At 40.9% G+C, this 13,301-nt stretch overlaps 1 protein-coding gene across 3 annotated transcripts in view; it reads left to right on the top strand.

Moving 5' to 3' along the window:
- The first annotated feature begins 6,247 nt into the window (after window positions 1–6,247).
- Window positions 6,248–13,301, top strand: part of LOC135488751 (small G protein signaling modulator 3-like) — a 108,996-nt gene continuing 101,942 nt past the window's right edge. For 2 of the 3 annotated variants that reach the window (XM_064773531.1, XM_064773521.1), the window contains exon 1: window positions 12,798–12,931. In XM_064773531.1, coding sequence (XP_064629601.1) covers window positions 12,865–12,931 — 67 coding nt within the window. In that variant the 5' untranslated portion in view covers window positions 12,798–12,864. Of the gene's footprint in view, window positions 6,313–12,797; window positions 12,932–13,301 lie in introns of those variants that run through there. The other variant, XM_064773543.1, reaches the window with a different exon arrangement.

Genomic DNA, 13,301 nt, shown 5'->3' with positions numbered 1-13,301 from the left:
GCCTAATTTTACAACGATTACTCCCCATGTAACCACGATCTAGGATGGACAGGCTGTGTATTATGAATAGGAAAAGTCACCTAGGGACCGTTGCGTAGAATACTTTTTTGGCGAAATATTGCGCAAAGTCCAGTAGGCCTAAAAAATCCCGTACAGGCTCTTAGAAAACGTAATCGTTAACGGACAACGTTAGATTGCAAAACCTCACTAATGACAGCTACCATAGCTTTCCAAACTTCATTGGCAGATATATGCCCGATCAAATGAAAGACATGGCCCTGGTGGAGACCTGGCAGGTTTCCTGTTGTTCGTCAAAGTGACGTCAAGCAGCTGGATACTTGACAAACAGACTTCAGAATTGAGCTTTAGCTCGATCACAATATGTACATGACTTTGTATACAATTCGGGAAATCATGTGAACCTCCACACTTATGTCGCCAAAATGAATTGCGAACCGGACGTCGATGTCAGAGTCCCCACCATAGGAGATCGTGCGAGATCCAGTTTAGAGAAAGTCATTGAACCCTGTCAAAGGTCGTTGCAGAAATGTGTCAAATGCTTGGCTTTAACATTTCTTCCAGGAGAGGACCCTCATCGATTCCCTCGCATGGTGCGAGCCCTCCGTGTAGGGACCAAGGCGTTCATACGGTCAGCGGACTGTAGTCGGATGTGCAGTCACAACGGAGAGGCAGTCGAAGAGGCCAGGTCACCGCCACTAAGGGGTGACCTAATAAAGGAGTCGAGAGATCAGCCTTCGCCTAGGATGGATGTCTATGACGATGAATATTACTACTATTACCCCCACAAACGGAACAAAAGGAATAAAAGTAAGTACAGTACAAGCATTTCTAAAAAGTGTTGACATGGTGCTCAGGAAATGATGACGACTCTTCAAGCGAATGTGCATAGGGTCGGTTATTCCCGTATTTAAATGGTGCACAACGACAAAAACGCAGTTTGGCGCTATGTCACACTGTGTATGGCTTATTTAGCTCTCCCGCAATTCTGTGTAAGCGACATGTCGGGCGAAATTTTGCAAAGGGACGTGTATGAAATTACGTTTATTTGCCTATGCTGCTCAAGGCCTATCGACTCCCATGAAAGTCGTTTTGTGGGGGGGGGCGATGTTATCAAGATTGGCCCTGATATGATCGTAGAACAATTATAGAATTTTAGGCCTGGTGCGAGTGGGCTTTGTTTAAAGACAATAGACTGATTTCTTTTGATTTCGAGGTAAGGGCCAAAACAACGGTGAATGGATGTACCAGAAATACAGTGCGAGCGGCTACGGAGCGATCGCAGCGCCAAATAAAGCAGAAGCTTTGATAACAGAATTATACGATTTTTGCAGAGGATAATCTTCATAGTACATGTATTTATAGGATATGTAGATTTTTCTATTTGGCAACCGTATCTATCATCTTCTTTTTAAGCGGAGAAGCGAGGATTTTCTCAAAATTTTGTCAAATTTTGTCATCAACCCCGTCTAAAAAGAACCTGTAAAAATTAAACACATTCTTTCTTTACCAATATTTGGATCGACAAATAAGCTAAGGTCATTCTTAATATGTGTCACGCAGCTTTGAGCAGTGGTTTGCAGGAAAAAAATTACGTCATCGTGGTAAGAGAATTTGTCCGAAAACGGCGCGTTGCCGGCTGGCTGTATGGTTCCGTAACTTTCATAACTTTCATAACGTTTGTAATATTTTTCGTCACTCTAAATCACCCGCTTCTATTCTTGGATAACATCTTAAATAACCAATTTAAAGTTCACCCAAGATTCTGTTTAAAAAAGGAGATTTTTCTTCCTTACGAGGAGTCTCAGTCTAAGTCTAGGTTCCGTTCAGTCCTGTTCAGTTCAGTTGAGTTTAGTTTAAATTTGTGTGTTTTGAGGTTAAGGTTAGTTGAGTTTGAAATAAAATAATACAGTAAGTAATTCTCGCTTTTACATTGAGTCCACCAAGTTCCATTGATTTCACAAGTGATGCTACCTTAATTTCTTAATTAAGCTAGACATCAAAATCTGCTCGGGGCTACTTCAACAATCACTCGATTTTTTTTATTGTTCAAAGTCTTCGGTCCGTATTGTCGAATTTTACATACACCCGTTGAAATTTTCACATAGTCCTTCTGCCACAGTTTGATCGTCCACACACGGATCCAGTGTTTATAGTGCGCTGCTTGTAACATGGATTGAAAAGCCGTCTTATTATGTTTCGATTAAAAAAAAACATTTTAAGGATGTCGTGATAGTTTTTTCCTAACACCGTGAAGTGTATTTATGTCAAACAGATGCGTAATAAAAGATATGAATTTTAACAATGAATTGCGCAGTTACGGGTGCTCAGTGTTGCTGTGATCCGTGATCAGGTGACAGCACGACTATTCATGGCGCCATTTCGCCTCACTTTCAACATGATTTGTGTATTTATGCAGGTTTCTCGCATGAATCTATTATCTTAGGCATGTGAACTTCCTCGGCGTCATTCAGGCAATGAAAAACCACTTTTTGATTTATTTTTAGTTTTATGAATAGATCGTATTCTGGCAAAATTCGAGGAAAAAAAGCCGTTTCGCGATCCCTCGCCATCCATTTTGAAAAGAAGAAGAACGCGCAATGATATTGTGCGCATACGTGTCCAACCTTAGTACATACCATTACGATCATTGTTGGCCGAATATTGCCGTTGATGAAAGGTGGCTGGGGAACCAATTGTGGCAGAGACAGTTGGTCGAGTGATACTTGGCAACGATGATCACCATTGACGACGCTTGGAGAATGTTCGAAGGCAAGTTAGGTAAACATGACGAATGTACGTAGGGTATTTTCATGTGTGCAAACAATAACAAGTTACGTCATACGCCATCGAAGTTTGGGGCTCCCCGATTGTCAAAACAACAAGGAAAATCGATATCTACAGCAAGACGTCATAGCGTAGATCCATGTCTCCATGCTGCGCCTTTACAATTGCAATGGTCCACATTAGGATCGACGCATGGAGGGCTAATTCGGTTCAAGTCGGAGTCAACTTCAGAATAGCATGATAATTCAGTCAGATTTTTTTGGGTGCAATTTGGGTATGGAAACTACTTAAGTAGAATAGGAGATGACTGGGCAGCCGATCAGCTAGCTATAGGTAGTGGCGGGAATGACGTTAATTACAATAACAAAGTGCATTTTCCATTAAAGTTAAGTTTTGTTGATTTTCTCCCTAAAACTAGTCAAAATAGAATTAAGGACGTAATAAAACAACATTTTTGGTGCTATTTCCCCATGTAGAGTAATTAAGGGATGAAATATTAAATAATCATTGCATTGACCCGGGAAATGGCTTTCTCATTACAACCATGGTCCACTTGCCTGCAGGGCCCCCTATTGGCAGGTTTTGTTGTGCAGGTTCCTCATTAAATGAAATGCATTTTTAGAAAAAAACGTGCCTCTATGTGAGAGATCAAATCTGAAACTGGAGTTACGAAATAAAAATTAATGCAAGAACGGCCAGCCATATGCGCAGTGATGCCGGTTTGCATCACTGCGCACCTCTTCAGTTCTTGTGTTTGGTGTTCTTTAAATGTTAAGCTTTTATTGTTTTAATCTGCTGGTAATTAGTGTGTAATTGTGTGATTGGTTGGAGACGTATTGATCATGGGAATAAAGGCAATATTGAGACTTAGTGTTGGCGTTCTTTCAGTAACGTAGGTTTTCAGTGCGAAGGACAGAAAACGGATATTCAAGTCGAATCGTCTGCAGGATTGTTCAACACTCAAATTATGACCTCTAATTAAAAGCTAATCAACTCTATTCTGAGAGGTCAAATTGATTTATTTTATGCAGAGTGGGAAGATAAAAGTTTGAACAAAAAAATACACTGAAATAAATAGGTACTCTTTTGTGATCAATATGTTATAGATCTTTTTGTTGGAAGCGCACACTAGATGTGTGATAGGTGAACCCCAGCCTTAAATAATACCAATGGTCTTTTAATGAAAAAAGACACAAGTCAGTTTGCTTAAAATACTTTATTTGGCGTACACTGTATACATGTAGTACTTTCTGGTATTTCACCAAATACAAATACGGGTAGTTCGTTAACTGGTAGGCTACATTAAACACCTCTATCAGAGCACTGTGACCGCAAATTCTATCATCAGCTCGAAGAATCAAATTATTCTAATACAATGTATAAATGTTCCGAGCATTCCGTGTTCCAGAGTTCCGAGTTCCTCCATGTTTTTTCCATAAAAAGGCGGCTATCTTCCACCATTTATACCTGCGCCTTCGCTTGTAGGATAAAATGGGGTTATTGTAGCACCTTTTTTACCTATTACTTAAGTTACGCAAGAGATTTCCCAGCAGATTCATAAACACCGGCAAGGATCTTGTAGTGGGACCTCTTCCAATAATATTGCCTGTAATTCAGAGCATTTTATCTAAAACAATGCTTCTGAGAGACAATACAAGACTTGTGGTCAGGGGCTACAATTACCACGTGGCTTTCGGGTAATTGTAGATAGATTTATGATCCAATAATATAGTTCAGGTATAAGAATAAAGAAGCCTAGCATCTTCATGATTCATGACAGGATATATTGAGCAATTTATAGGGGCTACGAATACGCCGAACCAAAGGGCTACAAATACCTCGAGGGTACCTTGGTCAGAAAAGTGTCTCTGAAAAATTTTCTTTTAATAATAACATCAAATGCCGCATACAACATTCTCTACACTCAATACTGATCACCTGAACCAAGTTTCAAATATATCAATGCTCCGTAAGTGTGGAGAATTCATACCTGCAAAAAGTCCGATCCCAACTTTATTTGTGCATGTGTCTGATTTGTTCACTTCTTATAGCCAAAGCTCTTACATAACATGTTGCATTATCCAAAACTAAGAATCACCTCTTTCATATCCATGCTTGGGTTGGCTGAATAATTCCATGTTTGCCGGAATATAAATCAAAAACATAGTCAGGGACTACAATTACCCCATTTTACCTTATCAGCTGTGCATTCAGATCTAGAAATTTTGGACCTGCTGTGGACAGCGTTACCATAGCTCTGCTAAGAAAGCAAACAAAAGTACGAGACCGCAAAATATTAAAGCATTCCAATCAAAAGTGGTTGAAAGATGCACTGTCGATTTTGGGTCCGATTCGATATCCAAGATGGCCGCCTGGCAGCCAACATGGCCTGCATCGGCAGGGTGTTATGTACTACTTGGAAAAATCCACCTTATGATAACATCAGAACAGCTATTCAAATTTATCCAATATGGCTGCCAGGCGGCCATCTTGGATTTTGTATTCGAAAGACTGTAAGTGGTGAACAAGTCATCCTGTGAGCTTGAATTTTCTGTGACATGAAGGGTTGGGGTGGGAGAGGTGCCCTATCAATTTTGAGCTCGATTCGTTTTCCAAAATTGCGGCCATCTTGGATTTTGCAGTCCGGACTGACAGTCAACGAGTCACCCGAAGCCTTCAATTTCCCTGTGGCATGATGGGATGGGGTGGGAGAGGTACCCTCCGCACACTCGAATAAACAACAGCCATCAATAATCTCAGGAGGACTAGATGTACGACAGATATAGGCTTCACATGTGCCATATCAAACATAATCAATATTAGGCCTATTTATACGTCAGCAAATATGTGTCCTGGCGAGGACTGTATAGGCTACTACCACACCGCGTATCATATTGATCCGCGATTCTCTGACCAATTATATAGGCCTGCATCGGCAGGGTGTTATGTACTACTTGGAAAAATCCACCTTATGATAACATCAGAACAGCTATTCAAATTTCAATACACAGAGGATTGGGAAGGTTTTGAGATATATACCATGTGCCTTTCACACCATAGCTGAAGAAGTGAAGATAAAAGAAAACTATTTTTTCAGCAAGGCCATTTGATATTAATCGTTCGAATCTTCCACATGACTTTATTCAGTAATGTGATTATTTGTATTTGTGAATGTCCGAACAATCGTCAGGTCACTATTAATATATTAGATGTGGCTTCAAAGGCGGAAACTTTTGTGATATTCGCTAAAAAAAGGTGTGCGATTAGAATAAAATATTCATAGTGCTTGTGAACAGGAATATACAGTAACCTTGCATTATCGGACTCGCTATTCAAATTGGGAACTATACGATATTGTACGCATTTACTAGCCCAGTATCACGCGTTCTGCAGGACATCAGTCTATACACAGCATGACGGACAATCGAGACACTCGAGATGATGACATGAAACATGCCAACCCGACACCGGCCATGTTGAGAAAGAGATTTATGAGGCACAAAAAGGGTAATACCTGTATACTATAGTAATTCATTCGAGGTACATTTAGCACATAACAGACTCAAATCTATGTCTGCAAAATAAGATGTGGCAGTTTCTAGGAAAATTGATAACAATAATTGAATGCAATGTGCCAATGTATTTTTTTACCAATTTTTTTTCAAATTAAATTACTTCTATTAAAAAGAATAAAAAATGCTCGTATTTTTTCATGGAAAAACCCTTCTGTAAAATTTGTTAAATGAATCATTGAATAAAACTCCAATACAAAGTGTACAGAACATAGCAAATGTACAACTTCTGTTCACAATATTTGCTGCTAGCTAAAAACTGCTATTTGTCAAGGATAGTTTCACGCATATATGCTGCTCCTAAAAAAACACAAAAAGACAGATTAAAATTTCATCTGCATTACTCAACTGAAATATGAAAAAAAAATTATTCAAGGTACTTCTATACAAAAAATGCAAGGAAATCCACGTAAGACAGTACTGATAAAATAGCACCTGATTTGTTCAGTCTTCTGTGGAAAGACTCCACTCAGAAATCCCAAAACGATTTAGTTAAAATACCGAAATTTCTGTCTTTAGATGCTTCCCATAGATTTCATTGCAGTGACTTAAGGCACTGTTCTTAGCGTCCCCTCAAAAATGTCGTGACCAGATTATGGTTGCTTCTAAGTGCAGCGCCTTAGATTTCAGGGCCGTGTCCAAAGACGCTGCTCTTAGAGGTACCTAAAAAATATGGCGATAAGATTCTGGTTGTTATGAAGAGCAGCGTCTTAAGACAGGAAAATCCAAAACTCTGTCTCAAGACGCTTCCCTCAGATTTCAGCTCTGTGTCCTAAGACGCTACACTTAGCGGTCACTCTAAAATGTCGTGATCAGATTATATTTGTTATCATGACAGGAAAATCCAAAACTCTGTCTCAAGATGCTTCCCTTAGATTTGAGTTCTGTGTCCTAAGACGCTGCTCTTAGCGGCCACTCTAAAATGTCGTGACCAGATTCTGGTTGTTTCTAACAGTAGCGTCTTAAGATAGGAAAATTAAAAAGTCTGTCTCAAGATGCTTCCCTCAGATTTCAGTTCTGTGTCCTAAGACGCTGCTCTTAGCGGCCACTCTAAAATGTCGTGATCAGATTCTGGTTGTTATCAAGAGCATCGTCTTAAGATAGAAAAATTAAAAAGTCTGTCTCAAGACGCTTCCCTCAGATTTCAGTTTTGTGTCCTAAGACGCTGCTCTAATAGCGGCCACTCTAAAATGTCGTGATCAGATTCTTGTTGTTTTTAAGAGCAGCGTCTGGATTTTCCTGTCTTAAGATGTTAGTTTGATATGAAAAAATACGATGCCAGAACTTTTACGCTGTTACATTGTATGATACCTGAATGTTTTCATAACAGCCTGCCACTGTTATGGCAGATTAATTTTTCGAGTTTCAATAAAAACCTATTTCACTTTCAAAAAAACCCAGATGGGGTTGGGCAGGCCCCATGGCCGCCTGTTCCTATACGGCCAATGTTTCCCGATGGTCTATATGCCTAAGTTAAGTTAAAGGTGTCCCATCCTGAAAGGAAGGTCGATAAGGTTGATTGGTTATAGCCGCCAGCTATGGTTAGATAGGGTACAAACTGCCTTCTTTCCAGACGTCAGGAGTTTGGAAGAAAAGCGTTGCTCATAAATTCCGAGCTAAATAACGTATCATTTTGTTCGTCTTATGCCGTGGTCACACTGGGGTTTTAACACGAATTGAATTCGAATTAAAACGTTGATACGTATTGGGGCGTCACACTCAATTCGGTTCATACCGATCTCAATCCACTTTAACCAACACGGTTCTTAAACCGAATTGAATGCGAATCAGCTAATCCGAATCAACGAAACCGTATTGAGATTTCAAGTGTGACGCGCTTGATACGAATTAAGGTTTTCGATCGCACTGCGCATGCGCCCGGCGCATGGAAAGTGACCTTTGACCGCGGGAACTAGTGCTCCGAACTAGTTAACTGATGTATTTAAATGATCTCATTAACTCAAATCGTTTTTCGTTATGCCATAGAATAGAGAAAAATCAACTCCCTTGCACGTGACTTGCATTTCCATTTCCTGGCAAGGTATGTTGCCGCCGGTTCGTTGGTCAAAGGTACGCTGGTCAGCAACATCGTCGCGGCGGGGTTTTCCCCGGTTTTGGCCTCGTTTTCGAGGGCGAGGCCGGGATTCACCGCATTTAGCGACGGTGGTGTTGACTCGCTGAGGACACTCCTCTTTGACCCGAACTTTGGCAATAGGCATGGCCGGGAGATGGAAATGGTCAAGCACCTTACGCGATTTTAACTTGTTAATAATGACTGTGTGATACTGTGATATTATATACTTATATGTTTTGTACTTGTAAATTTTATTCTCCCATATGGGAGGTTAATAAATAATAATAATAATAATAATAGATGGCGCGTCGTTAGTATGCATTGAGTGTGGCGCGTTTTAAACCGATTTGAATGCGTAGCCTATTCGGGCCAGTGTGACGCGACCGTTCTGAAACTGGATTAACCAATTCGTATTCCGGAGAGCGCTCTACGGAATTCGGTTTCAATTCGCATCCAGTGTGAACACACCATTAGTGGATACTTATAATAGTTAATTGATAAGGTCTGGGTTCAGGAAAATTTAGACCGCTGCACTTTTGAAAAAAGCTGACCTTTTTGAGTTTCAAATTCTTAGTTGTTAACATTATTAATTCTTGATATCATGCAGTCAGCCGAGAAGGCCATTGGAGCCGTTACTGCACTCTCAGGAATAAAAGCTAACACAAACATGCATCAATTTATTTGGATGAGACTGAGAGTTATCAGCAGTGCATTTTAGCGGAGCCTTTGGGGGATTCGAGATCTGGCCGAAATCGCCATCGGTATAGTCGGGGTATAAAGGTCTTTTTTTAATTGCGGGTCATCGAGACAGGTGCATCTCCACTTTTAAACTAAACGGGCTATTCTTTTTGCAACAAACCTATTTATTTTACATACAGAATATTTCGTCTTTGGCTCACCTTGTGAGCCTATGCGAAGACGTGGCGTCCGTCGGCGTATGTTAGCGCGGCACGTTTCGTAACTGCTTGAGTGTGCGGAGGGTACCTCTCCCACATGTACCTTTGGGCTCTGGGGCGATTAACACTAAATTTCGTTCCAAAAGTATTCTTGGTTTGGCCACCTGGGGGCGTCATGCAAAAACATAAAACGTGCAATAGGACCCGTGATTTTGGTCGGATTTTCATGATGGACGGTACTCCGAGCAAGGATCTGGGTTTTTGATTTGACCTACTTTTCAAGGTTACAGTTCGCTAAAGCACCAATAGGTGGCAAGTTTCGTTTCTATTTGAGCGAGAAGGTTCTAAACTTGTGTAGATATCTAGGGACCCTCTATTCTACCCAAAAAGTTTTCCCTGCATAGATCTTGCCCCCAGTATGTAAGAACAGGGACTGTGGACAGAAAAGTGAAAAGTAAAAATTCGGAAATATAGGCTATTTTAGGTTTTTATTTAGACCAACCCTCCATGAAAGCGAATAGAAAGCGTGCTGGGAAAGGGCCAAGCTTAACTTTGCTGCCGGTATGTATGAGGTTGAAATCGAAATTCTGAACACCAAGATTGAATTCTCAAGATCAAACTGCCGAACTGGACTCAGGGCCCGGCAAGGAGTCCAATTCTGCAGTTGACAGCAAAGGGCTTCACTGCCCACTAAAACATTATTTTACAACCATCATGACAGTCATCTGTAAACTTGAGGCACCGCTCGACTCAGACGACAATGAAAACATTTAACGCTAATTTGTGTAACTGAGAATTTCTTTCCAGGCATAAAAAATAACTTGAATTTTATGGAAAAGAAAGAGGAATAAAACCATTTTTGATAGAATATATAGGGGCGCAATAAAAATTTTAAAAACATCCTCCTTTTTTCAAATTTTGGGCCTTTAGGTGGACAGAAAAAAATGAATTGACCGTCATATTTTACATCTATCAGATCACAAAACTGTTGTTTAGTAGGCTACTAGAAAAAGTATGTTTCTGGGCAAAAAACGACTGTAGGCCTCCTTTGCTCTTTTTTCTTCTGAATGGCCTAAATAGCACATCGGAGGCTTCAGTACAGAAAAATGTTTTTTCCCGATTTTATCTTATTTTCGGCTTGGCATTTTCCAATGTCGGCGGGCCCGTAAAGCAAAAAATGAAAACAACGTGGCATTGTCTCCTTCCATAGGGTAGGACGGGGTAAGTTGTGCCACGGGGTAAGTTGTGCCACCCCCTCTCCAGGCCTCCTGGATGGAAATAAATTAAATCTGCCCTAGTTTATTAATAGCTAATTACATGTAAACCTATTTATTGTTAGGATTATGAATTTTTTCTAAAGCACATGGACTCTGTGACGGAAAATCTTAATTTTGATGGTCAAACTGGATCTCAAGGAACCATATTTGTCGATTTTCTGTATACTCACTACAGTCATACTTCTCAAAAGAAGGACACCATATGACAAGTGATACAGTTGGCAAATACTGTGGCCAGTTTCATTAATATATCTTACATGAGGTGGACACTGCGACCTAATTACATGTAGATAAAAAATTTCCGAGTGGGGTAAGTTGTGCCATTTGGGATGGGGTAAGTTGTGCCACTTTTTGCCAGCATGAATTGAAGGAAAAAAATCAAGCTCAATTTTTTATTATGTTGGTGACTCTATCGCATAGAATGATGTTTCTTTTTAGCAATTAACACAATATTTGCCCTTAAATCACCGTGCAAAATGCATTTTGGATTTTGAATTGGATACCAGCCAAACCCTGATTTGAAGGTTCACTAAAAACGGCTTTTGGGGGGAAATAATCGGGGAAATTATTGATTTGAAAGATTCCCAATTACCTTTGATCAGCTGGTAATCTATACCCCTTACTGATAGGAGTTATCGTTTTCATAAACATATTTTTGGAGGGGGTGGCACAACTTACCCCATACCCTGGCACAACTTACCCCGTAGGTGGGGTAAGTTGTGCCACTTGTTGAAAATATTTCAGTGGCTCACCACGCCCTTTGGGTGTGACCCCCAGAAACGATATTCACATGAAATATAGGCTACACAACATCCCAAAGTTCCAGTTGATGAATAAATGGGTTTGTTGCATTGCATAGTAAAGCTGCCAGGCCGCCACAAACTCAAAACGGCACAACTAACCCCGTCCTCCCCTACATCTCCCTCAGCCAATATAAATTCTCGCTCAAAGAAGGTGCGTTATAGGCTTGTATTGACCATTATAGGCCTGTAATGACCTTCTCAACCGAACGGCATTTTATTTATCAATGAAACGGTAGATGATTTGCAGGTCGTCATCGATTTACTTCCGTCCTCCATAAATGACATCCACAATTCCAATTTATGCCGCGGCATAATTCACGAGATCCGAGGGTTGATTGGTCGATTTATGGTACACCACAATTCCGATTTATGGCGTGGCATAATTCTGAATTCTGTCCACTCACGCCCGGCCCCCTCACTCAAATTTTTTTGTGACCGCATGCGCGTACGGGAAATGTACGGAAAAGGGTCACTTTTTCAGGTTTGAGGTACGGAGAAAACCCCGTTCAAACCATGAAAAAAGGGTCAATTTTGCCGATCAGTTCCGTTCAATTTCTGTAAAAAGGGTATGCTGAGAGTCCCATTAATGTGCGCCCCGTATTTTAGGGTCCACACCCCGTATTTAAGGGTATCCTTTTTGTTCGGTAAATCAGTCCTGTCCCCTACTTAAGGGGTCTATCATTTTCTGTGTTCCCTACCAAAGGGGGTCACTCTGAAATTCTGGTACAAGCATAGGTACCCCCTAAATTAATGGAGTGAGGGGGCCGGGCACTCACGCCAGCCAGAAGCGGCGGAGTATACTTCAAACCACTGGTTACGTCAGGATGATTGATATCAGGCTCCCTACAAGACATTTTCTTCTAGTTCTTGGTTCTTCCTTGGTCTGGTTAGGGCCGAAGAAGCCAACTCCAAGGTTCTCCTTTTTCTCAGCTTCTCAACATTGGCCTAATGGGGGTTCACCCAGGCCGGATAATAGAACTGTATTTTTCATTTATTGTACAATACAAGGCCGTGGTCTCTTTAGACATATATTTCGCTATGATGGTCGGAACTGCAGGTGGCAGGTTGGCCGAATTTACTTTCACACCGCCACGACTTGTTTACATTTCCCTCCACGTGGCACGTGCACTTGTTATGGTTGCGAACTACGTCATCAATTTTGATACCCACTGGATTGCCGAGTAGACGGTGAAATAGTTCTGTATTCAACCTGATATATAGAAGTGCATAAACCCTAAAATACCATAAGATATCAAAAATACCAATTTTGACAAAGAAATTAGTGCATATTATTAAGATATCGGGTGACGAATACATAATCGATCTGAATATATTCCTACGCGAAGGACGCAGAGAGTGCTGACGTCTTCACAGACGGATTCTGTTTTGTGGATTTCGCTCATTAATTTTGCGACAAAATCCTCTTTTCCAAAAGAAATGGATTTAGTATCGTCCGTTTTTAGTCGAAGATCGACTGAGGGTTATTCCTCTAAAACGTCAAATGGTAGGCTTACCTTACTTTTGCTGAGAAGACCATTTTTTGACTCGCCACCTGGCAGATCTTCATTATTTTTTCGCTTCGTCCATTGCGTCACGTCTCTGTTCGTGTTAGGAGTGTGACTGGCTGCTGACTGTCAACACTGATCACTACTTATTTGCCGTCCATATACATGACACAGCCTATGCTTGCTTGTGGGCGCTGTTGTTGTATTGAGGCCAAAGCCCCCTTTATTAGGGACGAACGAAGGCCAACTATACTATCGGTCTCAGTCAGTGACAGTCTGCACCATCGCGCTTTTCCAATCCAATTTGTGTTTCCCCGGGCGTCGCGTGAACCACATCAATGTCTAGGGGGAATGACGTGGACTCCGAGT

This window comes from Lineus longissimus, chromosome 1 (assembly GCF_910592395.1).
Source record: "Lineus longissimus chromosome 1, tnLinLong1.2, whole genome shotgun sequence".
NCBI lineage: Eukaryota > Metazoa > Nemertea > Pilidiophora > Heteronemertea > Lineidae > Lineus > Lineus longissimus.
Note: the sequence above shows the minus strand (reverse complement) of the source record. Positions and strands in the feature narration are given on the sequence as shown.